Source organism: Archocentrus centrarchus, chromosome 2 (genome assembly GCF_007364275.1).
Source record: "Archocentrus centrarchus isolate MPI-CPG fArcCen1 chromosome 2, fArcCen1, whole genome shotgun sequence".
Taxonomy (NCBI): domain Eukaryota; kingdom Metazoa; phylum Chordata; class Actinopteri; order Cichliformes; family Cichlidae; genus Archocentrus; species Archocentrus centrarchus.
In genome coordinates, this window is record NC_044347.1 from 25199679 (window position 1) to 25226825 (window position 27147).

The 27147-nt window shown below is 43.2% G+C and overlaps 1 protein-coding gene across 1 annotated transcript; it reads right to left on the reverse strand.

Moving 5' to 3' along the window:
- Window positions 1-1437: 1437 nt before the first annotated feature.
- cfap221 (cilia and flagella associated protein 221) lies at window positions 1438-26891 on the reverse strand. Its single transcript, XM_030746709.1, has 24 exons — window positions 26698-26891; window positions 26267-26452; window positions 25976-26076; window positions 25098-25184; window positions 24876-24971; window positions 24444-24544; window positions 24167-24270; window positions 21584-21743; window positions 19561-19690; window positions 18880-18979; window positions 18611-18722; window positions 18445-18532; window positions 14247-14336; window positions 13426-13521; window positions 11203-11290; window positions 10866-10957; window positions 10337-10417; window positions 9720-9827; window positions 9433-9609; window positions 9261-9346; window positions 9104-9182; window positions 8422-8522; window positions 1713-1805; window positions 1438-1549 (listed from the first exon to the last, which is right to left on the reverse strand). Exons 2-24 carry the CDS (start codon window positions 26394-26396, stop codon window positions 1438-1440), a joined length of 2412 nt encoding a protein of 803 aa, XP_030602569.1. The 5' UTR covers window positions 26397-26452; window positions 26698-26891.
- Between the last annotated feature and the right edge of the window lie 256 nt (window positions 26892-27147).

Consider the following 27147-nt stretch of genomic DNA (forward strand, 5'->3'; position numbering starts at 1 on the left):
TCACGATTTTGGAAAAAACCTTCAAAAACATACAATAATAATGAGAAACCAAATTACAATTGAAATAATTACCCATTTCAGTTGCTTTCTAATGTCAGTAGTCGAGAGTTATCAGTGGTAGCGCATCAGTTTTGCACAGAGTAAAAGTTCTAAATTTGCATGATGAGAAAAAGGCAGTTGTTTTATAAAAATATGTAGTACATCAGTACTGACCCAGAATTTTACAATCTACAATTTGATATAATTTTAATAAATTGTTCATTTACAATTTGCAGGTTATTAAATGTTCTACCATATGCTAAGCTGCCAAAATATGACTATCTTTAAGTATTAAAACATTTAAAATTGTAATGCTTAAAAAACAATAGATTACCATTATTATGAATCTGTACCTATATGATAAAAAAAAAAAGGTTGATCACTAGTAGAGCCTGATCAATATTTTTGGCTTGCTTTTGTTTTCCACCAATATTTGTTATTTGATCTATCAGCACTGGCATTTAGAATGGCTGATAAATTAAAATGTAAAAAGTAAAGATAGGCGAAACACCCTTCAACTATATTACGAGCACTGGTGATGCATAGGCTGTCCACCAGAGGGCACTCTACAGCTTCTCTGTTGGTAATGAACACCACAAACACAAAAACCAGCTAATCCAAGCAGAGTCGGGCAGACAGTAATCAAAGAAAGAAATATTTCCATTTTAAAAAAAAATATCAGTGAAATCTGTTTGTTTAGTGCATCTGAATAAGAATTGCTTACCAGAGTATCGGCTTTTTAAATAATCAAATATCAGTATCATTATTGGCCTTAAAATCCTATATCATTTGGATCCAAGTCACTAGTATCAACAGTATCATTATTTCCTCATCAATCATCACGATTTTATTTAATATGATAATATTTTGAAAAATCACTGCAAAGCCAAGCAAATATCTGTTGGCTTTCACAAAAACTGGGACGCTATATTAAATTTAGCAACATGATGCTACCTATTTATACCAGTAATATGAGAACATACCTGCATGAAAATAGCATGATATTTTTTTTAAAAACGGTTAAACAAATGTGTTTATATACAGAATATGATAAAGACGAAACGTATGGATCTGTTTCATTGCTATGACAGCAGTTGTGCAGTATTTTCCAGCTCTCAGGAAGCTTTTGCTGGAACTAACTTTGGGTACATGATTTGATTCAATCCATCAACTTAATGGTTGTTTTATCCTGACAGCTTCCCCTCTTCAAACTAAACATGTGTTTTTGCCTTTTCCAAAATATCTGTGTGTGCGCAAAGGAGCATTCATCCCTTTTATTGCTTGGGAAGTGTTTCCTTCATGTAAACATTCATTCATCATGCCTCAAACTAGCTCTTAACTCTCTTCCAGAATGTAAGAGTAATTTTTCAGCTTTGCAGCATGCACTTCCGTGTACACTTACATGGCTGTCTTTCCTGTGGCGAGGTTGCTACTGGAGAAAACCACTTCTCCAGACAAGAATTGTGCTCTGATCATTTCTGGTGTCAGTTGGACACCTGAGCCTTCACACCTGCGTGAGGTTACACACACACACACACACACACACACACACACACACACACACACACACACACACACACACAGTTGGAGCATCAGAGGAGCAATCTCATGTGGCATCCGAATAAAAAAAATGCTTCCAACACAAAGATCAATATAGTGCTGCATGTGCTTACAGTGTGTCCATTAGTGGGGCCACATCGTCAGGGAGGTTGGTGAGAGGAGGAGGTGTGGTGAGTGGAAGTATATCTGTGTTGTAGTTGACAGACCTATACGTGAAACACACACACACACACACACACACACACACACACACACACACACACACACACACACACACACACACAGTGCTTTAGCCCTGGAAGAGCCAGACCAGCACACACTAGATGAACTGAGATAATGCTCAGACAGCTGACAGGACCGCTTACAGCAGTTAGAAATCTCAGTTCAAACATGGATGATGAAGGTGCTCCTCAGCGAACGTCGGTAAAACTTAGGGGCAAAAATAAAATCAAAACACTGACAAGTCAAAGGTTAGATTTTGAGGAATCCCTAGTTAAGGCTGTGATGTCACTGCAGAACAATTTTGTAATGGTGACACAAACAAATGTAAAAATATAGACATTATGAGCTGGACTGTGTTACTATTATATATTTATGAAAAACAGTCCTGGCTTACTTTGTTATAAAAAAGCATTTTGGTTAAATCAAGCTAAGGCTGGTTAGCTAACTCTTTTGAGGTGTTACATCTAATTATGTATGTATGAAAAGTATGAAATATTTACACCCAGTAGCTGTGGACTGTAGACTGTTTTTTATGTTACTGTTAGTGCTCACTTTAAATATGTTAACATTAGCAAGTTCAGGTTAACTGGCTAACTGTACTAAATGCTTAATACTACACTACTTAAAAAGCAGTTATTCTCATGCATTATTGGCTTGTGTTGTTAAAAGGCTCTGCGCCCACACCACTGTCCTTTCAGTAATTCAAAATCAAGTTACAGCTTAAGGTTCTGTCAAGTTTCCTCTCATCAGTGACCACTCGGCATAAATCACAGTGTTTGCGTTGACAAGATAACTGTGGACTCTGCGGCCACAGCCAGTGATAGGCTGGACTGACAGGAAGGCTGAGGCAAAGTTTTCCGTTGCATGAATAAAAAATTATATATCTACAGTTATCACGTAGGTCAGTACTGACAAGCGTAAAGCAAATACTTTGCCTGGCCATGCATGTGACTGTGCAAACACAGGGTAGGTGAGGAAAAAGAGCTGTAGCAGGGATTCAACTCCATCACGTGAACTGTGGTTGCACAAATTACTCAGGCATCTTGTCAAATAAAGACTTGAGACGGTTTCAGATCTCTCGAGGTGTGTTGTTTCATTAGCTTTGCAATGTTCGCTTCCGTACTTAAATTGGCTTCAAACAAGAAGCTCCATCAGGCTGGATGAATTACAGTACACATGGCGGGACAGGCTCGAGAAAGGTCAGAAACAGAAAGTGTTTTGCACACCTGATTGGTATCGGTTATGACAAGCTGCAGACAGAAGCACACAACCCACCACAAATAGAACAGGACAGCCCAATGCTGTGTTCACTAATACACTACATGAAAAATATCATCATTTATTCACTGCCCATTTAGACTAAGGACTGAATAAATCATTATTTCACAGTGTGAGGGAAGCCTCCATACGGCATGACCTAGATTCCATACACACACACACATATACACAGGAAAAAAAAAAACATTTAAAACAAGAAGAAGCTTTCGATATTTCCAGACAAACACTCACATTTCTTTCTTAAAAGAAGTCAAACGCGATAATCACAGCAGTAACAGCACCTAACCTCTGACTTTCGCAAAACACAGACCTCAGCTTTCTGGTTAAATGGGCAATTTTAAATAACAGCACTTTGTTTTAGAAAGGTAGAAATATTCCAAAAATCAGAAGTGTGTTCAGTCCTAATTACTGTACAACATCTCCTCCAACACTATGAATGTAAAATGAACTCTGCTGGCTAGATTACAAAGGGGAGAGTTTGACATCCAGCATCCTGGCAGGAGCTGGAAGTTGTGTGGATGTGAAATGACATATTTATTTTAGAGGATAGTGAGTAGCCTGTTTCTGGAATACTGAGATTATAGCTGGAATCCCAAGCTGCAGAGAGAGGATAAGATTCAAGAAGGTAACTATTAACTAGTAATATGAGTCTGTGGCTTACGAGTATGTAACCACCCATCAATAAGATGTCACACACTGCTGTGGGACGGCATCCCATTCTTCAACCAGCATTTGTCACAAATCAGCCAGTGTGGTTGTGTTTGTCACTCTGGCACAAACAGCACTCCCAAGCTCATCCCACAAGTGTTCAGTGGGGTTGGGATCAGGACTGCAGGCAGATCGTTCCATCCTCTCCACTCCCAAATTCTGGAGGTAGTCTCTGATAAATCTGCTCTGTGGGGGTGAGTGGTACCATTTTAGGGGATAGAGTTCGGTCCCAGACTGTGGAGATATGGGATTGCCACTGGCTGCAGAATCTCATCTCATTGTCTCCCTGTACTTAGATTGCCTCCAGTAACGACAAACCTGACTGTTAGCGCCTGGGGTACCAGAAGCTCATGGGCAGCGAAGATTTGGCAAGTTTTTCATGGACACAGTCCACACACTCAACTCCGCTGCTCAACCCACAAATGCATTTTCCTTACAAATGAGGCTCCATTTAAGGGGAAACTGTCACGATTCGGGGGTGCAGGCCGTGTGGCGCGGAAGGGAGGTGAGGACCCAAAAGCAGGACGCAGGAGATGGTGTTAAAAGGTGAACCAAAATGAGCTTTTATTATGGCAACAGAAAATAAGGGAATGGCAAAATAAACTGAAGCAGCAAAACAAACAAAAGAAACCTATACTGGAAAATAACTAAAGACTCCTGGAGGTCTGAAGAACTGGAGAGCACAGAGAAACACAGCCACAAGACAATAAATACACAGAGGAGACGAGGGGTGAGTGGAAACAGCCAGGGCAAACAGGTGAACAGAATAACACTAACGAGACCCTGGGAGGTAAAGCAAAACACAAGCACACAGGACAAAGAACTGTCAAAATAAAAGAGGAAGTAATGCAGACTGACACATAAGGAGACTGGCACACAAAGGGAATCTAAACATGACTAAACAGAAGCCAACAACACCTAAACTGACACGAGACAGGGAACAAGTGAACAAGGAAGACAGACACCTGAAACACAATGAAGACAAACACCAGCACACAAGACACAGGAGCACAAAGACACAGGAAAACAAAAACAAAACAGCACCGAGCCGCACAGTCCAAAAAACCCAGGCAGGGCGGACGGAGGGGGCCAGGTAGGAGGGCCCAAAAAAACAAAACAGAAAAACAAAACAAAACAAAAGGGCGACACAGTCCCAAAAACAAACCAAGAACGAAACAAAAGGCGGCAGCACAAGGCTGGAAAAAACAGTCCAAAGTAAAACAAAACAGAAAGAAGCAAAACAGGAGCCAAAACAGTTCAGGGGGTCGTCCCGGCCATGGGGCAAGATGAGAGGACAGAGACCAAAGACGAGAGCAAGGCACTGCAGGCAGCTGACTGGATGGCCATTGACACAGATTGAGGAGCCCAAGGCAAAGATCAGGAGAACACCTGCAGAGGTGGTCTGGCGGGCAGCCACGTGGCAGGCGGTGGAGACGGATGACCTCGGGCGGGTGGCCAAGATGGATGACCTCAGGCGGGCGGCCGTGTGGCAGGCGGCAGAGACGGGGACTCTCCAGAGCCTTGGCTGGCCTAGACTCTCCAGAGCTCTGGCTGGTGGAAGACTCGGAACACTTGGGCTCTGGCGCGGGACCCTCAGGCTCGGGGCACTCAGGCTGAGCGGGACACTCGGGCTCTGGCTTGGGACACTCGGGCTGAGTGGGACACTTGGAAGACTCACGACACTCGGGCTGAGTGGAACGCACGGGCTCTAGTGCGGGACCCTCTGGCTCTGGGGGCTCGGTCGGAGCTGGATGCTCGGATTCTGGCGCGGGACCCTCTGGCTCTGGGCGCACGGACGGCGCTGGACGCTCGGATTCTGGCACGGGACCCTCTGGCTCAGGGCGCTTGGGCTGAGCAGGACACACATGCTCTGGCTCGGGGCGCCCGGGTTCCGACACGGGACCCTCTGGCTCGGGACACGCAGGCTCTGGCTCGGGACACTCTGGTTCGGTGCGCTCAGGCCAAGCGGGACCCTCAGGCTCGGGGCACTCAGGCCAAGCGGAACACACAGCCGTCACCCCGGACGACTGAAGCTTCTGAGCAGGGTGCGCAGCTGTCTCCTTGGACAGCTGGGGCTGCTCTCAGGATTGCTTTGGTGTGTCTGGTGGGGGTGCCGCAGCAGCAGGCTCTAAAGAGTGGCGAGGGAGAGGTGCCGCAGCAGCAGGAGAAGGCTGGAGCCTGGCTACCTCCACCCTGGAGTCAAAAATGAGTACAAGGCGCCCAGCTTCTAACAAACCTGGGGGAGCCACATCAGTCTCTGGGGCTGTATGCATTAAAGTGTTAGTCTCTGGGGCTGCTGGCTGTGAGGCGTTAGCCGTCTCTGGGGCTGCTGGCTGTGGTGGGGAGCACTGGCAACGTGAACTCCGCTTTCTCCTAGAAGACGGAGCGGGGGACGTAATGGTGACAAGCTCCTCCTCCTGTGTCCACAACTCAGCCAGGAAGGAAACAGCTGAACCAGAAAACGCAGCACCGGACCCTCCATCCTGCAGTGTGTAATGGAAAATTTGTTTTTCAACTCAAATAACCTCTGTGTACTTCTTTGGTATGTAATTGTAATTTTCTAGCACAAAGACCAAGTGTGTGAAGATGAGAAAACAACTTGACTGTAAGCTGTGTCCAAGGCCATGACGCACTTGTTATCATGCAGGTGCTACATGGTGGTGGGAACCTGAACTCCCCATGGCTAGTGGAACAAGATTGTATCAACACAATAGTCTAAAGGAATGGGTGTTATTCTGTGCTTTGGTCAATGCTGGTGCGAAGGCTGTTTGTGCTGTATTGATCCCTTTGCAAAGGTTAATTCTTTACTTTCAATAAATCATCAAGAAATCAGTTTGGTTTCAGAGCTCAACTTATTTTTTCAGTAAGTGGGTCGGAGGGAGGTATATCCAATAGCAGGGAGATGAGTTCAACAGATGTCATAGAATCTTTTTGTAGCAGCTCGTCTCTCCATTGATGACAGGAGACGCGCTTCCCCTCCTTAGGAGAAGGAAGAGCTGGTGAGGAGCTGATGAGTCTATGGTGGGCAGAAAACTGAGCCTACCCAGCCTAATCACTGAGGGCTCGGGTGGAGGAGTTTCCTGGGCAGGTGGTTGTTGATGTGGGAGTAGTGAAGAGGAACTTCCCAGAGGCTGTGACAGTGTTGTTTTTACAAAGTCTTTAAAAAAGTCTGGGAGACTGCCAACATACCCTGAACTTGCTGACACCACCTGGTTCAGGACGGACTCTTTACCCTCTGCAGAGAAGGATAATATCCATAGTCCACGGAGCTGAGCTATCCGGGTGGAAAACGTCCTCTAAGGTGTTGTAAATAATGTCCGCTGGGTCCATGCTGGTCAAAGTCTACTGTCACGATTCGGGGGTGCAGGCCGTGTGGCATGGAAAGGAGGTGAGGACCCAAAAGCAGGACGCAGGAGATGGTGTTAAAAGGTGAACCAAAATGAGCTTTTATTATGGCAACAGAAAAAAAGGGAATGGCAAAATAAACTGAAGCAGCAAAACAAACAAAAGAAACCTATACTGGAAAATAACTAAAGACTCCTGGAGGTCTGAAGAACTGGAGAGCACAGAGAAACACAGCCACAAGACAATAAATACACAGAGGAGACGAGGGGTGAGTGGAAACAGCCAGGGCAAACAGGTGAACAGAATAACACTAACGAGACCCTGGGAGGTAAAGCAAAACACAAGCACACAGGACAAAGAACTGTCAAAATAAAAGAGGAAGTAATGCAGACTGACACATGAGGAGACTGGCACACAAAGGGAATCTAAACATGACTAAACAGAAGCCAACAACACCTAAACTGACACGAGACAAGGAACAAGTGAACAAGGAAGACAGACACCTGAAACACAATGAAGACAAACACCAGCACACAAGAACAGGAGGAGACAGATACACAGAGGAGCACAGACACAGGAGCACAAAGACACAGGAAGACGGGAACACAGGAAAATCAGAATAATCTATAATTAACAAAAACCCCAACAATACAACAAACTGAGAAACTAGACTGTAGGGAAAAACTAACAACCAGAAGATACAACAAAACAGAACATCACTAAAAGAACTCAAAACGCCGGGCCACTGGACCAGGATCATGACAGAAATAAACAGGCTTTCCAATGGTATGAGATTTATTGCCAAGAAGCATCGTTACAACAAAGAAATAATCAACCAAAGATAAATTTCCTTACATTTGTGCTAATTTTAGTTTGTGAAAATGCTGCCTTTCAATGGTCTGGCAGCCAGAGTTCAAATTCTTTCACAGCGGAAACAGACAAGAGCCACTTTTTACCCTGTAAACAAGTTCCATAAACAAACTTTTGATCCCACAGTGTTCCAACTGGAGTCCCTGACTGCACATAAGAACCTCTGGGTAGAAGTACCTTCTTTTTAACTGTTGGCTATCTGTTCTAGATATCAAGTCATTTTTGCTGCCTTGCTTAGCGAATAAGAAGAAAACTGTGACCGGATGCATCTCATAAACAGTAATGTGTGGCAAAGTCCATCTATAAGATTTGATTCATTCATGTCAGCAACCAGATTAAAGCCTCCTCAGTACACAACTCATAGAGTAAATAGTACAAAATATCAAAGTTCTGACCTACCTGCATGGGGCACAGTCACTGGTGAGAGCAAGCTGGTTTGAGAGACTTTTCAAGCTAATAGAATCAAAATTTTTCCACTTCATAACCCCGGGGATCACTTCCTGTGAGGAAAAAATAATGCATTTCACTCAGGACCACTACAGTCTAAAGATGACTGATTTTCCCATTTGCAGTGATTTATATTTGGTGGCATGGCTCTGTGCTGGGACCTCCCTGCCCTTCAGTCTGCATATGTTTAAAGCCAGAAGTGGGGGCAGCAGCAGCCAGACCAGTACAGAGCAGAGCAGGCCTCACTGCAGCAGATGTGATATTGATATGGTCAGACACAGCCTGAAAGCAGGAGCTGCGATACAGGTGGGTTGCAAAGTGGCTTGCAGATTGACAGAGAGTGTTGCTGAGGCTACAGGAGCTTAAGCAGTGTGTCCTACATTAAATCTGCTAATCGGATGTGTAGAAGGATATCAGCTGAGCCATCAGCTGACATGATCTGGCACTGAAGTCAGCTGATCTGGTAGGATTGCACTCAGCTGTACTCAATATACAGTAAACATAGCAAAGTAAACAATCTGCAGACAGAAAATGGAGCCATTTTCATACGATCAACTACAAGCGACAAGAATGCACTTTTAAAAAAATTATCCCAAAGAAACTCATCAACTGCACAGACTGAGGTGGAAGCTACCTTGTGGTCCAGAAACTTCTTCTGAATGTGTGAAGTTTGAGTCCTTATGCCACACAAAGGGCTCTCAGGGACCGTATACCTGTGCACAGAAAACACTTGTATGTTAGAAGTTTATTAGAAATCAATAGATGATGGAGCTCAGGATAACTCTTGTTACCTGGGCAGAGGGCAGAGGTGGAACTCCAGATCACTCTCCAGATATTTAGGGGGTGGTTTGAAGGTCTGAAGACCTGGAGCTGGGTTCTGAAACGTATTTTCATAACATTTATCATGAACGGAAAAGCACTTCTATTTTCAGCTTGATTAATACTGATAAATCCCAGCCTTACAAAAATTCTGAGTGGGTTTGCTGGAAAAGGTCTGAGCAGACATTCGGGGGCACGGAAAGAGAGACCGGGAGCATCAGCTGCTTCCACATCCTTGTCTTTTTTTTCATGCTTCTCTGCCGCTCCTGCTGTGGTCTCCACTGTCCTGGGAGAATGAGCTCTGCTGGGTACCAACTTGTCCTAAAACATGACAAAACCAGGAGAAATTATTAATCAGCATGGATAAGTGGACAAATAAATTGTACACATGTAATATATAATAAATAAACATCAAGGTCCTGCCTAGTTACCAGAGCTCCAGTGCGCAGTGGCCTAGCCAGAGTAATGGGAATATAAGAGTTGAATGCCTCCCAAGCTGACACAGCCCGATAGCCCATAAGCTTATAGTGCAGCGGGACCTGGAAAATACCAACAGACAGCATGGCTAAAACATAACATCAAAACAGATAAGCCATCAACAAGGATGAGGAACCCGCACCCATATTACAGTCACAGTCCTTTCAGAGTAGCCAGCTTAAGAAAAGCCTTGAATGTCCTTCAGGAAGCCTGGAGAACTATTAGTGAAGACTGCTTAAAGAAATGAGAGGAAAGCTGCCTCAGAGAGTTCAGGGTTTGCTGAAGAATAAAGGTGATAATCTGTGAGATTATTAATAGCAATTCAACACTTTGTAGGTGGCATTCGCTGCAGGTGGTGAAGGTGAAAATTAGGTGTCTCAGCCCTCCACAGGGTCATAAAACACATTTGAAAGCAGAGTCTTGTAACTGATTAAAAGCCAGAAAGGTTTGGAAGAGCTGCTCTAGCAGTCTCTTCTGTTTTATGGCTTTACCATCACTTTCCAAACACTGCTGCTGGGTAAAGTCTGTTGATTTGAAAGTGTGATGCCCAAGTGCTACAGTCAATACCTACTTGTAGCTTGAAGAAAGGAATGTGTGATGTCACAGTCACATCAACGGGATCCACGGGTACTTCAACCAACTTAATGTTAGCCTGGAAATATCAAGGAGACAAATGGCATTATTTGTTCAAGTGGATACCGAGGCTACCTCCCCTCTTCCTCCCTCTCTCTCTCTCTCTCTCTCTCTCTCTCTCTGCGGGGCATGTAGGAAATGAAAGATTTAATCAAAGCACGGGAAAGTGAGCTTCCTCTTTGATTTCCACGGTTAGATCAGGGACATCCTTCACAGGAAATAATGGCTGAAAATTGTTTCAAGTGCAGGACAATAGCCCGCGCTCCCTCTGCAGCGGTTTCTCGTCCTCTGAGTATCATCTCCCAATTAGGTCGTTTAGGATTTCATGGCACAACTGATTTGAAATAAATGACCAAACACTTTTGCTAGTAGGCAGGTGATTATATAATTTGAGAATAATGGACAGGTACGGGTCAAAATCTCTGTTGTGTTTGTATTTTCTAGTGCCAGACATGCACTGCACTCACCAGAGGGTCATCTTCATTCGAGGAAAATGGCAATGAAGATGGAAAGACTTTGTCTGGAGAGACTTTTAGGCCACATGTCTTCTCTTCATCAGCTGAAGCAAATGTGAAGAGGCGACATGTGAAAAAAAGAATAAATAAAAGTTCATTTCTACAGATTCATTGCAATTTTCAGTGTTCATATTCAAAACTCTATTCCAGATGCTTGCATATATGTTATGAGCCTCTTAATCATTTCCTTTTTTTTTTTCCCTCTAGGAATAAATTCAATAAAGCATGCTTTACCGCCATGAGATAATGAGATTATTTCTGAATGAGGAGATCACAGGATAATGAAAACCTTTCTGTGCCAAGGGCGGGTTCTTCATACTGTCTGCCAGCTTCTTCAAAGAGGCTAGTCTCCGGTTCATGCGACATCGGATCACTACCTGGAAGGGAGAGACGAGGGTGGCACGGGGTGTTACCGCTTTGCCAGAGCTACTGCTCACTCACGCTTCAGGAGTGTGTCAGAGAGAGATTTCAGGTTCACTCTAATTCTAATTATTTTTTGACATTTAAACCTCTGTTGTTTTTTTCTTATTCCATAACGAGCCCTCAAGGAGGAGCAGCGGATACAGACAAGACCACCCTTACAGTAATTAGCCTGCAGGTCTAATTTTGAAGATGCGGTTTTCAGCTGAAATCTTTCATGTAAAAAAGCATTCTGTGATTCAGCCCCTTATGGCAGCGGTGGTCAGGTACATCCCACGGACGTGTGTCTAAAACATGATTTGAGGCCACTTATGACAAATTCAACTGATGGACACACAAGTGTGCAAAAAATGGATGTGATTAATGCATACAGTGTCAAAGCTACAGCTATCTATTACGGCTCATTCGTACTTTAGATTCAAAATAAGATGGGAGCCTCCAAAATCGGTAGTTGCCTAGTATTTAAGTTGAACTTTTTGGCTTTCAGTGACCAATTGCATGAAGCTGCTTGCCGATGCATTGTTCACATACACAGCCATGGCGAGGGTTTCTTTGTCATCACTTGCAATTACAGGGCCGCTGCACAGGTTGCCTGGTGGAGGGCAACCTGTCTCCAAACAATTGCAGTCCAACTTTTGGCTAAACGCTATCACTCTCAGACAGATTAACAAAGGTTTTCAAATAACTGCTGTCTAATTTATAAACACAGACAGATTGCCACACATAGCAATCAATCTGAGTCAGTCTGCGCCGAGGACTGCAACTTATCTACAATGCATTGCTTTGTAAATAAGACTGACTGAACTGGTTGCCAACTAGTTGTATTCTGGTTGCCAAGCATCTGTTTCATTTTGCAGTTAAATCGCCATCCTGCAGCAACTGCTTCACTATTTGTGGAGGAGATTTGCGGGCACAGGTTCCAGGTCTTAACAGTGAAGCCAGTGCTTGAGTGCTTTAAACCTGCGTTCTTTATAAAGGTCACCAGTTGGTGATATCTGTGCTTGCAAAAAGACTTCCAGTCCTTTAGAAGTGTACGGGAAAACGTCTCTCAGCCATGACCTCTGTAAACGTTCTCCTGACTAGTTTATGGACTCAGTGACACATTTTAGGCCTTGCTGAATAAAACATTAAGTTGACTTTATAAATTTTGCTCATTCTAAGTGTCAGATAGGAGGATTATCCAGGGTATTTTGTGGCTTCACAGTCAGATCCACTCCTGGATCCTCACTTCTGGTTAAAAACATGAAGATGGCAGCTACAAAAACACTCAACCCAAGGTTTCATAATGATACTTCATGAACCAGTGGGTGACGTCGTGGTAGCTAACTCCATCTTTTATACCGTCTGTGGTAATAGATAAAAACTTGAGTATGAAATGCTGCACACATCTCGTCACCATCTTGGTTATGGAAAGGAAAGGTTGCCAGTTCTGAGCCAGTTGGAGGCTTCACTGTCAAAGCAGCTAGTTAACAGCAGATTTTTTTTTTTTCAGCAGATGCATTTTGAGCCCTTGAGCTGTTTGGCGTTTATGCATGTTAAATTGTTGTCTTCTCTGTAGAACTTTTTAGTACTGTGTGTGATCAGAGGCTCAACAAGTTGCAAATGTTAACAAAATGCAGGAGCTAGCACATTACAAATACACTGATCCTCATCTGCAGTAACTTACCATGTTCAGTTTGAGATGAGATGAGATGAGATGAGACAAGATGAGATGCTCTTACACTAACCTGACAAAATTCACAAACCATACAAGGACATACAGTACACAGTGTACTATAGTGTAATAACCTAGGTATCTATGCAGAGACACGGTTTGTGTCTTTTGTTATTGTTTTGACTGAGAGATTCCTGGGCTGGAATTAAATAATGCATTTCCTTACTTTTACTGGAATGCACCTCACACAGGAAAACTGGCTGTCCTGTGAAGAAGCTGCACTTGAGCTCCCAGTGGCTGAACTAAAGGGACAGGACTTGTGTAATAGCAGCGCTCCCCTGAGGGCTGTGTGTGTGAACAATGCGTTGCGCAAATGCTCGCGGATGTGTGCGTTTGCACATGTACCTCGGGGACATCACAGAATATGGACGTCTGTACCTTGCGAGCTGCCTGCTGGAACAGTCTGAGGACTCTCCGTCTCAGCTCCCACGTAAAAGTGGTGTAAAACTGGAAAGCCGGTGCTCCCTCGGGGGCCTGGAAGAGGTTAGAAACACATTTGTTGCTGAATTTTACTCACTCGTGTACAATAATTAACAGCACATTTAGTGGATATGAAAAGACCAATAAAGTAACTTTTTATTAGGCCTCAGCTATGAGTATTTAAATGACAAAAGACAGTGGAATTCTAATAAGTCAATATTAGACTGAATTAAATTGTAATGAACTGAAATGAGACGCAAGCAACAGAAATCCAACTTTTAAGTGAAACTGCTCTTGCATAAAGAATTAAAGAGGCTCTGTTATATGGTAGAAGCATACCCACACATTCACCCAGACAGAATATACTCACTTTTAATTAAAGATTATCATGCTGCAGTTTCTCAACCCAGGGATTTTATCTTCAGATTGTGATGTAGAGGAATATTGTGCTGCCTGAGACATTTCTGAAGGATCCTGTAACTATGAGGTTGTGTTGAAAAAGTTCCATAAGTTCCCTCATATACCTGATTTAAATTTGGCCTCTATTCCCATCAAGGTCAGCTCCAGGATACACCGGATGCAGCACTTCACAAGCAGACTTTAAATGGGATCCTGGCCTGATTTGCTTTTTTGTTTACATCACATGTACTTTTTTTTCCTTGTCACTCGGTCTGGCCTGATTCTAAAGTTAGTCAAGCACCAATGAGAGCCTCAGAGGGAAGTTGTTCTTTTCATATTATCAGCAAAGCAAAATGAGTGAAACAAAAGCCATGACGTACCTGTCCTACTTCACAAAGCACCGGTCTTGAGGATATTTTAGGCAGCCCCGCAGCAAAGCATCCCTCTCGTCTTACATCGCCCCTTTTTACCTATAACACAGTCAATTAACACTGTACAATAAAAGATTGTGTGAATCCACTTGCAATCATGCTGATATGCTATTTCAAATGCAAATAATTTCCATATTCTAATGTTTTCAAGAAACATCCTCATTTCAAATGTGATGCCAGGAGCAAAAAAAGTTTTTTTTAAAAAGTCACTTTTTCTTTTAATGACACTCACTATGCATGGCAGCATAAGTTGCTCCAGAATCTGCAGCATTAATGGTGCCTTAACATGGATGGTGGCTTTTGAGCAAACTGAGCATTGATCACATGCAGGATGGTCCTCTTTAATGCCGGTGACTTGGCACATGTGAAAAAAAGAATTTCGGGCAGCATGGTAGCGTGGTGGTTAGCACTGTTGCCTCACAGCTAGAAGGTCTGGGTTTGAATCCATCATGCCTGAGCCTTTCTGTGTGGAGTTTATATGTTCTCTCCGTGTCTGTGTTTGATCAAGCCTATTATTAGGGCTGGATCAGGTGACCCTGAACCATCCCTTAGTTATGCTGCTATAGGCCTAGGCTGCTGGGGGGTTCCCATAATGCACTGTTTCATTTCATTCTTATTTCCTTTGTTTATACTCCACTCTGCATTTATTCATTAATTGTTATTAATCTCTGGCTCTCTTCCACAGCATGTCTTTTCTCTCCCCTCAGCAAAACCGGTCGCAGCAGATGACTGCCCCTCCCTGAGCCTGGTTCTGCTGGAGGTTTCTTCCTGTTAAAAGGGAGTTTTTCCTTCCCACTGTCACCAAGTGCTGCTCATAGGGGGTCGTTTTGACTGTTGGGTTTTCTCTGTATTACTGTAGGGTCTTTACCCACAATACGTACAAAGCGCCTTGAGGTGACTGTTTGTTGTGATTTGGCGCTATATAAATAAAATTGAATTGAAATGAATTGAATTGAATTGTGTGGGTTTTCCCCAGGTACTCCAGTTTCCTCCCGTAGACATGCAGTTACTGAGGTTCGGTTAATCAGTGATTTTAAAATTGCCCATAGGTGTGTGGATGTGAATAACTATGTCTGTCTCTCTGTGTTAGCCCTGTGAGATGCTGGTAACCTGTACAGGGTGTACCCTGCCTCTTGCCCTATGACAGCTGGGATAGATTCCAGGGTGGCTGGAAACGAAATATTCCAGCATGTATGTCCTCTATATAATAAGGATAACTTGAAATCCTTTGGCTGAAAAGAAAACAATATCTTTGTCATAGGAGGAAAAGGGATTGATGGCTTAATCCTCTAAGTGATAAACTTGACTTTCTCAGTCTGTAACCACCATAGCCTGGATGACGAAAAAATAATATTGCAAAAACTAATGTTGTAAAGCTATAAAACTGCATAACTGTGAAGCAAACAAACAGATTTCTGGCCTCCAGTCAAGACTCCAAAGAGGGCCTATAGAAGATGATGAGAGCTCACACTATCATAAAAACAACAGAGTTCCCATAAAATAACAAAGTGTGGTGATATGAGGCTGTAAAACAGAGAGTGTGTGGCAGAGGACGCGTCTGTGTGTGTATTTGCATTATAAAGTGTGCAGGTGGAGAGGAGACGGAGGAGGAAGTGCTGCTAAGTGTCTGTGAGAGATCTGTTAACTATTCAAACAACCTTTCTGAGGACACAGAGAGACTCATATTTCAAAACTGACGTTAGTTTGGCAGCGTCTGCACTCCATGGTGAGTTAATAAAAACGATCATACAGACAGAAGGGTTTTTGTAAAGCATGAAAATCCCAGTGTGGATCCAATAATTCTGCATCTGAATAGGTTCTGTTAATGATAAGCCCATGGAACGTAGTCGTGAACTATCACCACATCTGGGTATGTCATGGCCATGTTAAATGTGACTCCAAGGCCTTACATGAAAACATTTACTCCAACAAAGCCAGAAAAAAAAAAAGTGTTCACTAAAAACAATAACTTGACCAAGAAGAGAGAATTTGATTGGGCCAAAATTACCCTGCAAGATAAAACTGTCCAACTAAGACTGATTTCCCCTCCCTGAAGCTCAGTGTCGTGCAGTTTTCTGTTACTTCCAGTTTGTTATTATACTCACTATATTTGTTAGTGAATGCAGACCCTGAAGGACCAACATTGGGTGTAACAAGTTACAAGTAATGTCTTACTGTAATCACATTTGCCCTGACTGATTTATAATTTCCCAGTAGCCAGTCTCGATAGCCGGGGATTGGTCCGCCAGGGCCTCCGACCCTAGCCTGTACCCGACACACAATGCACCCGACCTCTACGACAACTCTTGTGGGTGGTGCGCCTATAGGAGGGTAGGCCCATGCGTCCTCTTCAGGCTACACCCAGCTGGGCACCATGGGCAGCCAGACGCTCTCCCTGAAGCTCCCTCCCTCACCCAGGACCAATTTGCCATGGGAGACCCTACCAGGGGGACAAGCCCACAGACAACATAGCTCCTGGGATCACTGAGACACACAAACCCCTCTACCACAATAAGATGGCAATTCACGGAGGAGCCACTAAGTCTGAGGCCATGGTCCTCAGCTGGAAAAGGGTGGAGTGCCCACTCCGGCTCAGGCACGAGTTGCTGCCCCAGGGGGGGGGAATTTAAGTATCTCAGGGTCTTGTTCACGAGTGACGGGAGACGAGAGCGGGAGACTGTCAGATGGATCGGGGCTGCGTCTGCACTGATGCGGACGCTGCACCGGTCTGTCGTGGTAAAGAGGGAGCTGAGCGTGAAAGCAAAGCTGTCAATTTACCGGTCGATCTACGTCCCTACCCTCACCTGGTCATGAGCATAGGTACCATTTGGGTAGTGACTGAAAGAATGAGATCACGAATACAAGCGGCAGAAATGAGTTTCCTTCAAAGGGTGCCTTAGAGACGAGGAGTGCAGCCATTCAGGAGGCGCTCAAAGTAAAGCTGCTGCTCCTCCACATTGAAAGGAGCCAGTTGAGGTGGTTTGGTCGTCTGACTAGGATGCCTCCTGGGCGCCTCTTGTATGAGGTGTTCCGGGCATGTCCTACCAGGAGGAGGCCCCGGGGCAGACCCAGGACACACTGGAGAGATTATATCTCTCGGCTGGCCTGGGAATGCCCCGGTGTCCCCCGGATGAGCTGGTGGAGGTGGCTGGGGAGAGGGAGGCCTGGGCTTCTCTGCTTAGGCCTGCTGCCCCCACGCCCCAGCCCCAGATAAGCGGAAGAAAATGGATGGATGGATGGATGGAATTTATAATTTTTAAGACTGATACTGATAACCAATATTTGGTGATTTAAAAATCAGATATTCCAGTATTGGTCTATATTGTTTCTTCTTTTAGACACATGAAACAGATTCTCCTAATATTTGTTACATGTAGTTATTTATTTGCTTGTTTATATTCTGCCCAACACTGATGAGATCAGCTGGTTGTTACTTGCATTACAAAAGGTTTTTGGTTAGACAGAAAGAAAAAAAAAAAACATTGAACGTCCTTCCCTTCTGGCTCTTGTGCTACAGTCAGCTGATTCATTTCGTGTGCTGGGAAGAGGGAGATGGGGGAGTTGTCTAAAACCTTTGAGGAGCGTAGATATGATACGTTACTTTTATTGCACCAAAAGACAAGAGTGCAATAGTAAAACTACAAACTGCTACTAGAACAGAAACAGCTGCATTACCCTGCTAACACATCAGCTCTTCACAAGCATCTGCACAGACAGCGTGCTAACACAAAGCTAACAAAGAAGCCAGAGTGATGTTAAAGCCGAATTTATGCCCAAACCAACTGAACCGCCAGAGTCTGATCTTCTACAGGTAACAAAGGAAGTGATGAGCAGACAGGTTTGTAACATTGTAGCCTTCATTTTCACCTGTACATGTTTCTAAAGCAGATCTCAGTGGTGATGGCTTTGAAGTCTCTTTGGGCTGGTTTTCAACTTTGCTTTGTTTTCATACTTAAAGGCCTAAAGAAAGATTGTATGTGTGACCTCATTAGGATTGGGATTTGTGTCAGTGTGAAGGACTGTAGTCCAAGCTTTATATTGGACACCCCAACCCCCCCACTCTACATTCATTCATTTGGACTGGTTTCAATATGAGCATCAATGAGCACGGTGTTTGTTTAAAGCCACACAAACTGGAATAACTTACCTTATATTCATGCAGAGCAATCTCTCTCTCCTCCAAAATCTGCTTCACTGCATGCTCTGACATGGGGTCCATACCCAGATGGACTTGCCTGAGTGAAATATACAGTCCATGCATGTATTAAACATTCAAACATTTAGCTTAAGTTTTATATTGGAATTGAACCTACCATTTGAGGTGGTTTGTTTGCTCCTCCTTTATGTTCTGTTGAACCTTTTTCATGAAGAAGGCCTCTTTTAACTGTTTATTTTGCAGCGCTGTCATGCTGCCAGAGGATATGGCTGAAGTGAAGGTCGTACCAACAAAAAAAAGAGACGTGAAACATCCTTTGCGATGTATGTAATTTGACAAAAACTGAACAGAGGTGATTTATTTGATATGGCAACAACTTTGACATGCATGTCAACTTCAAGAGGAAAAACACTCGGTTGCATCTACCTTGCTTCAAGACTTTAGAGCTGAGTTTATTAGAGTCTTTGATCAGCATCTTTGCCACCCCTGCAGGGGTGCAAACATCCACAGCTGGATCCATCGCTGTCTAAAGGAAAGGAAAAGAAATCACAGCTGGAAGTGGAGAGTAGCATTAGTTCAGGCAGGCCACAAAGTCAAGATGCAATCCCAGCAGATCAGCTGGGATGTCCTTCTAAACGTCCCATCTCTGCAAGCCACTTTGCAACCCACTCCCACCTCTGTGCCTCCTTCTCATGCTATGTCTGACTTAATTAATGTCACACCTGCTCTCACTGATGTCTGCTGTGCTCTGTGCTGGGGCAGCAGAGGTCCCAAAAAAAGAGCTACTGCAGATGGAAATAGCAACAATTTTCGCACTACAGTGGTCCTGACTGAAATAAAGAATATGAAAATGTGTTTTACAGAAAGTCTCGTGTTTACTTTTCAGCGTAATAGAGTATCAGTAGTTTTTGAGTCAGGGAAATCAACCTGTCTACATGTAACTAAAATGTATTATGAAAGTTCAGCGGATTAATTTCTCTCGTGCTCTTAAACATAAATGATTTGAAACCACATCATTGCACCCAGTAATCCACTACCACCCTTCTTCAAACTACGTTATGAGACATTTACTATTCATTGATGAGTCAGGCCACAGTTTGGCCATACCTTTGACTTGTCAGCCTCCTTGATTGCCCTGTATTTGGCTTTACTCCGAGGGAGCGCTGGGGCAAAACGTGAAGCTCGTTTGTGATGTACAGTCACTGCATCTCTATAGTCCAGCTTTTTTTCCAGTTCACTATCATGCAGAAAGATGGAAAATTTTTTTTTTTTTTAAAAAAGCACAGTGTTGGAAAACAGTGATAAATCTGCAGAAGTATCACGAAAACTTATATTCTTGCAATAATTTCATGCCAAAAGGTCAACCCTAACGGAAACATTTACATATAAAAACTAAAGCAGAAAACAAGGGACCTGCACTAAATAAAATTAATGATTTTATTATTTAAATTATTGAAAAAAACAGGTACTGTAAAAGTAACGTATCATTTTTTAAAATAATGAACTAAAACAAGGGGAGAACGAGTTGAAATAATCAGCTGAAACTAATGGAAAAAAAATCAGCCACAAGTAATGAATTAAAAATCTGAAACAGCTTAAAACAACAGATAAGCAAACCTAGCCAAAAGCAATGCATAAAATGCTGAACTTGGATACTAATTTATAAACAGATGAGTTTCAATAAAATTAACAGCTAGTTATTAGCTTAATACTCAGACTTAGGCGGCTGTCAGGGGTTCATTTGAGGAATGTTCCAGAAATAGTTCTCGTAGTCAGAACGGCTCTGAATGAGGAGTGTTTATAAAAGGATACAAGCCCAGATGGAGAATGGAGGATGTGGGGGTGTCTAGGAGTTGCAGCACTAAGGTCAAAAACCTAGTAATTAATTTTCAGTATTTTTACACTTTTGCACCTGTCAAATATTTTGTGGGTGGAGAATAAATTTAAAAACTGCTATCAGTTTAGTAATCTGACTGACTACCGCCTTAAATCACGGCTGACGTGACTCTGCACCCTCTCTGTAATACTGTGTTAACAGGAGTTGAACATTAGGGCACAAAGAAACAGCGGATTTATTATCAGACTACATTAGATTGATGAGATTCTGCGACACGGAAGCAAAATCGCTCACGCCAGTGTTTATATTAAGATCGGCCTCTACGTCAGAGAAGTCAGGCAGAGGACACAGCAACAAGTGCATGTCAGACATTGGTTCAAGCTGGATAAAAACTGTCTGGATCATGCGTTCCTTAATCTTTTCCCTCGCATATCTATCATCTTTTATTTGGTTCCACTGCGGAGAACAACAAACAGAGGGAGAGTGTTTTATATGCTAAACATCCATCGGGAGCCATATCCATCCTTATATCACTGCAGCAGCTTCCAAGCTATTTTCATGAATTATTAACTTTTGGCCAAGATAACACCAGACAGTGCAGGGGATGGAGCTACTGCTGTGTGATGGATAGCACCCTCTTTCTCATGGGAACCGAATTAAATATCAGCTGAAAAAAAAATAAATAAATAAATGAGAACTTCTAATCTGCACACGTGGCCATTTTCTCTGAGCCCGGTCGGTTTTTGGTCCCCGGATTTGTTTGAGGATGTTTTTAATCCTCGTGTAGCTCAGCAGCCAGCTCGCTCGTTATTACTGCAGAACAGCAGAAGAGAAAGAAAAGACCTCACCTTGATGCCTGTTGCTCACGATAACAAAGCAAAGCACCACTGGGAAGAGTTAGCTTTGTTAGTTTGTAACCATCTTATCAATTTAAAGTCTAACCTGAAATATTCTAACTGATAAATAACAGAAAACCGTGCTGTTACTGTGGGTTTGTCTAATTCTACAACAAATCCCTATGAAGGGGAGACACGCATCCCAACTTTTTCTTTTTCGAAACTGCAGCTGTGCTTTAGCTGAGGATTGCACAGCTGCTGAGGAAAAAGCAAAAGCGTGTGACAATACAATAAGGCAGCAATTAGGAGCAACAGAGACAAACGTGCACTGTGAAGAGAACAAAACAGCATCTGCTGAGCAAATCAGTTATGTGTGCACTAACAATACTCACATTTTGCTTAGTAAAATTAGTCAGTTGTGAAATTTTCAGCCAGGCATACAGATGTTCTTTATTACCTGAGAGCTATGTGAGGCGCACAGCTCCCGGTGACGGTGCACAGGTAAGGCTTGGTGTTGAACTGTGAAATGACCAGCTGGAAGGTGATCTGAGAAGTCTCAAACTGGACGGGACAAAAGGTCACAGTTATCGCCGCCTCACCTTTGGCTGGTATCACTCCTGGAAGAGTGAGGAAAAAAACAGCAATAATGGAGGTATGTTTTTGGCTAGCCTAGATCAGTGATTTGCAACCCCAAGTGACTGCACTAGGGATTTTTACTGCAGTAAGCTACAAGTAGTTTAGTGCAGAGTACACACCTACCCAAATATAAGACAGGTCTTACAAACAAACAAACACAGTCTAATCAATAAAAGATAATTTAGCATTTGAGGGAAATAAACTCTCTGGGTCTTGTTCACGAGTGATGGGAGAAGGGAGTGGGAGACTGTCAGATGGATCGGGGCTGCGTCTGCAGTGATGCGGACGCTGCACCGATGAAGAGGGACCTGAGTGTGAAAGCGAAGCTGTTGATTTACCGGTCGATCTACGTTCCAACCCTCACCTATGGTCACGAGCTTTGGGTAGTGACCGAAAGAATGAGATCACGAACACAAGCGGCAGAAATCAGCTTCCCCCAAAGGGTGGCTGGCCTCTCTCTTGGAGATAGGGTGAGGAGTGCAGCCATTCAGGAGGCGCTCAAATTTTGAGCCGCTGCTCCTCCACATCGAGAGGAGCCAGTCGAGGTCGTTTGGTCGTCTGACTAGGATGCCTCCTGGGCACCTATTGGGTGAGGTGTTCAGGGCATGTCCTACTGGGAGGAGGCCCCGGGGTAGACCCAGGACACGCTGGAGAGATTATATCGCTCGGCTGGCCTGGGAACGCCCCAGTGTCCCCCTGGATGAGCTGGTGGAGGTCGCTGGGAAAAGGGAGGTCTGGGCTTCTCTGCTTAGGCTGCTGCCCCTGCAACTCGGCCCCGGATAAGCGGAAGAAAATGGATGGATGGATGGATGGATGGATGGATGGATGGATGGATGGATGGATGGTCAGTATTGTAAGCTAAATACAGTGGACAGAGATTGAAAGGTAAATGCAGGTGTTCCAGTCATATTAATTAAAGCTCTGTACCCAAACAGAACCTTCATTAGTGCCATTAGTAACACCTGTGCTCACCCACTATTTCATGTCAAAATGACTGCTGTATTACATTTCATCCACTCTATCATTAGTTCAACTATTCTGAAGCACCATAAATGTGCCCTTTGAATTGAGTACTGGGCTGATAACAGAAGTTTCAGGTAATGACTTTATTATAAATGAGTAATAAATGAAATAAATAAATAAAAATGACCTAAAAGACATAGTTTTGTTATACAAGGTTAAACTGCAAACGCTCAGCTCTACTGCAAAGTGATCCTGATTCTTGTGTATACATAAATGATTCCAAGCAAGAAACTCATTTGTTTCTCTCAGCTGTGATTCAGATCCGAGCGTGTTATGATGGTTCGCAGACCACGAATGCGGCTCAGTCCGAGTGTGTGGAAACAGTAGGAATCTTTCGAATCCTGTGGTGATTTATTGCACGCACAACACTGAGCGGAGGTTTTGAGGAAGTGCAGCCTTTTCTGGTGGGGTTCATTATTAATCTGTGAGTCTAAATAAGACACTATAATTACCTATAATTTCATTTCCCTGTCAAAGCAAGTTCAGAAATTTATCACTGTTCAATAACAAGGACGATTTTTACAGAGAAAATCTGGCAACGGAAGCAACCACACAGTCCCTTTTTATGTCAGCCACACACTAAGTGTTTGCTTTTGTTTTGTTTTGTTTTGTTTTTGCAGCATGGAGGCGGTGCGGCGCTGCCACGATTAGCCAAAAGTCATGTTTGAGCATTTGTTAAAAAACAAAACTGTATTATGTCCACAAGAGGGGGGGGGGGGCCTAAATGACATCATTATGGGATCAATTATTATGGAATTGTATTTTTAATGTTTTTTGGACACAAGCTGTGAATGTTAGCATAGCTAATGTGTATTGTAATCATACTGCTGCCTGTAGATGTTATTTTCCCTTCACCTGTGCATTTTTTTGCTTCTCAATTTGGGTTTTTTTTTTTTTAGTCACTGTTGTTTCTTTGTTTGCTTTACAAATGTAAAAACAGTATGAGTTACTAAAGCTAAACAAGGTCTCACAACTCTTCAGCGTTGGCTTCGGTCCAGCTCTCCATTCAGACAGATGAGCAGAGGAACCAAACTCACTGAGGCAGACTGCAATGAGAAGAGCTGCCATTTGGTCCTGCATCTTTCACTGGCGCCGATAACCTCCCGAGTCTGACTTGATTTTGTTCCCTTGAATTTCCTGCACCACCTCAGCGGCAGTTTTTAAAGCCGGGGAACATTTTTCACAGGGAAGCAAGACTGTCTGAACATGGAGTTTCCAGATCCTGCAGGAGCTCGCTTCACTGGGAGGAAATCCCAGTTTTTTGTTGTGTTTTTATATAAAATAGAACAGCCCATCAGCAGTCATTCCATAGGTTAGATCGCTTTTATGTTCCATTCTGTAGCTCCAGTCAACAACAGAAAACATTCAGTCAACAGCTTACCTGTGAGGGGGCGGATGGAGAAGGACTCGTGTGGCTGAATAACACACACTTGAAACTCAAAGCCAACAGGGCAGCTACATCTCAGAGGAATAGCGTGGCAAACACTAGAAACAAGGAAAGAAACACAGAGATGATATTATTTTTTTAGGATCTGACATCAGTGGGTGAATGAAATCATGGCTGGCTGTATGGAAGAATACAAGGAGACAGGCAGGACCTCAGGTCAGAAAACAGCCCATTGCAGACCCACCCAACACACACACACACACACACACACCTCTGTCTGAGCGCTGCAGCTGGTAGGTCGATATGAGTTGGGATGCGCAGGTCATCGATGACAGGATAAGCATGAACTGGAATTAACAGGTTATCTTCCCCCTGAGAAAGAGTGTAGGCAGGTTGAATGAACAAAGTCAAGAGAAAACAGGAGACATGGCGTGTGAAAGAAGCACAGGGAGAGAAAGAGGTCTCAGAGTAAGCATCAAAAGAGAGACGTTGAAGCAGGAAGTGTGTACGCTCGTAAGTAAGATAAGATGCATGTTCCATAAGCTTGCTCCTGTGGGGAGCTGCGGTGTAAATTCTGTGAACATCAGCTTCTCTTTAACGCCTTCAGTCAAACAGTTCGAGTGCAAAACAAACAGCATTAGCACGCTGCGGCCAACTCCCTGCCAAACAGCAGCAGAGCACCCACAATGGCACAGGAGCTAACCTCACAGTGAACCCGAATGCAGTCATAGAAGTAACGCCACTCATCGGGACAGAAGCCGACCCTCAGCGTGTAGGCGAGGCCCGGGATGAGTCGATACTGGAAGGAAAACAGATGGAACGAGACTGAATCATCAGAAACAACACTGATTGCACTCATGGCCAAGTGGAGTTATGATCTTATATTCAGGTCAGCAATTTGGAATAGAGGGGGTAAAAAAAATACCTTTTTGGTATAAGTTGTTTGGAAGTACTTGGTTTGGGTGGGAATCACATGAATATTCATAACTTCAGATGAGATGTTGATTAGTTTCTGATGGAGAGGAAGACGAGAGAAAAAAAATCATTCACTCCACCTAAAATGTGCACTTGAGAGAGCCATTTCCATATTCCTGGTGCTTACAGTGCGTCATCACACATACAGGGTGTACAAATCAGTCCCCCATTCACTTTAAATTACCCTTAATGGAAAGCAAATGAGAGGAATTTATGATGGGATATGATGCTTACAATTATTTTAACGTTTTTTGTTTTTTTTTTTAAAGAAAATACAAATTGAATCTGCTCCTGTTTAGAGTTACTTCTGTGTCTTTAAAATGTAATCAAGCTGAAAATGTTTGCAGTAAAAGCAAAAGCACTGACAGTGCATTAAAAAACGCTTTATTGAAAGGAGAAAAAAAAAGTAGATTAAAATGTGAATCCAGAAGTTTTCTTAGAAACCAAAACTTTTGTTTTGTAATCCAGAGTTTTTGTTTTTAAATCTTTTTTTTTGGTTTTTTTTTTCTGAGCTGAAGGCTCAGAAAGTGATTGATTGCATCATAAGACACAAAGTAGCTCCATATCAGAGCAGAACTCCACAGAGGAGATCCGAGCACTAAAAATGCATCACAGGGTTTTGTTACTTGCTCACATTAGAGGTCAAATGCATCACCTATTACAATAAGCCCCAAACTGTATGGCATCTGACAACTAGTGTATCGCATCTTCTCAAGGCACGGCAATGATAAAGAGACAAAAGGAACATAACTCCTGTCCTGTATACACTGTAGCTGAATTATGTGCCTAGTGGAAAGCAGTAAGTGAAAACAGCAGGATTTTCCTCACCACTATCTTTATGTAATCCTTGCCAAGCTCAAAGCCACTGAAGTGAAGCTCTGAGGGCTCTGCTTGGATCAGGCTGTTGCTTTTCAGGGTAGCATAGATTTCTATGAAATAAAAAAAAGTTCTATATATAAAAAAAAAAAAACAGAGCAAGAGAGACAGAAATGCCAGCCTGAAATAAGGCTGTTATCATTCAGAACAGTTGAGAGGTTTTCTAAACATTAAAATAAAATCTTAACATAATGCATGAATGTATTCTATGGAGGGTTTCAGAGGTCGTGGTTTAATATGTACTTGACTCCAGCAGATGATTGGGGATGCTGGCTCTGCTCTGGGTCTCCTCCACCAGCTGGCTCAGAGGCAGAGGCGTCCTCCTCCTCAGGGGCTCTGAGAGCGTCTGTGGCCCAGACAGAGCCACCTCCATCCTGGCAAAAGATCAGCTCTTGGTCCTCACGAGAGGGACGGCAGCGAGACAACCGACTGCATCATCAGAGGAAGCGATAAACAAAGAAGCACAACACTTTTTATTTTATTTTATTTTATTTTTACGTCAGCAAAATAGAGTTAATTTAATAAAGTCACCTTTTGTTAGATTTACTGTCGACAAACTCATGTGCAACTCAAGGAAGGCTATAAAATACCTGCTAATTTGAGTAACTCGAATTAACTTTAAAAGCATATGAACAGTTTTTTTTAACGTCTGTGAAAAAAACCTCAGGACTTACTTATGTAACAAACAGGCGGCTGCTTTTAGTCATTCACACACAGCTGTCGTGTTTGGTGTGTTTTCGTGCCGCGGGTACTTCCCTTCAACACCTTGCTCCTGATGTCAAACACGGCCGTTACCGTGGTGACCAAAAAGCTCTGAAGGGGTGGGACAAACATCCTGATTTGTCGGCGGCCTGTTTCGTTAAAACACGTCAAGCCATTCAGAGTTAGGCAGGAAGCTAAACATTTTACTTTCAAAATAAAAGTCAAGCTACAAACTGTCGCGTTCTTATTTGTTTGAATATGTTTACTGCGCAGTAAAAAAAAAATATATATATATAAATTAACATTTACACTTTATATGGGTGTGTTTCTAATTATATTCACTGTTGCCCCATTATTACATTTAACGCTATAAAATATTACATTTTGAAAGTCACTAAAGGACGTTTTTATTTTATTAACGC

Coding starts and splice junctions, on each gene's coding strand:
- cfap221 (XM_030746709.1), bottom strand. CDS start 26,396: ATGGAGGTGGCTCTGTCTGGGCCACAGACGCTCTCAGAGCCCCTGAGG. Junction 11,291..13,425: donor TCCAGCAGGCAGCTCGCAAG/GTACAGACGTCC, acceptor TCTCCCTTCCAG/GTAGTGATCCGATGTCGCAT. Junction 10,418..10,865: donor CGAATGAAGATGACCCTCTG/GTGAGTGCAGTG, acceptor TGATATTTCCAG/GCTAACATTAAGTTGGTTGA.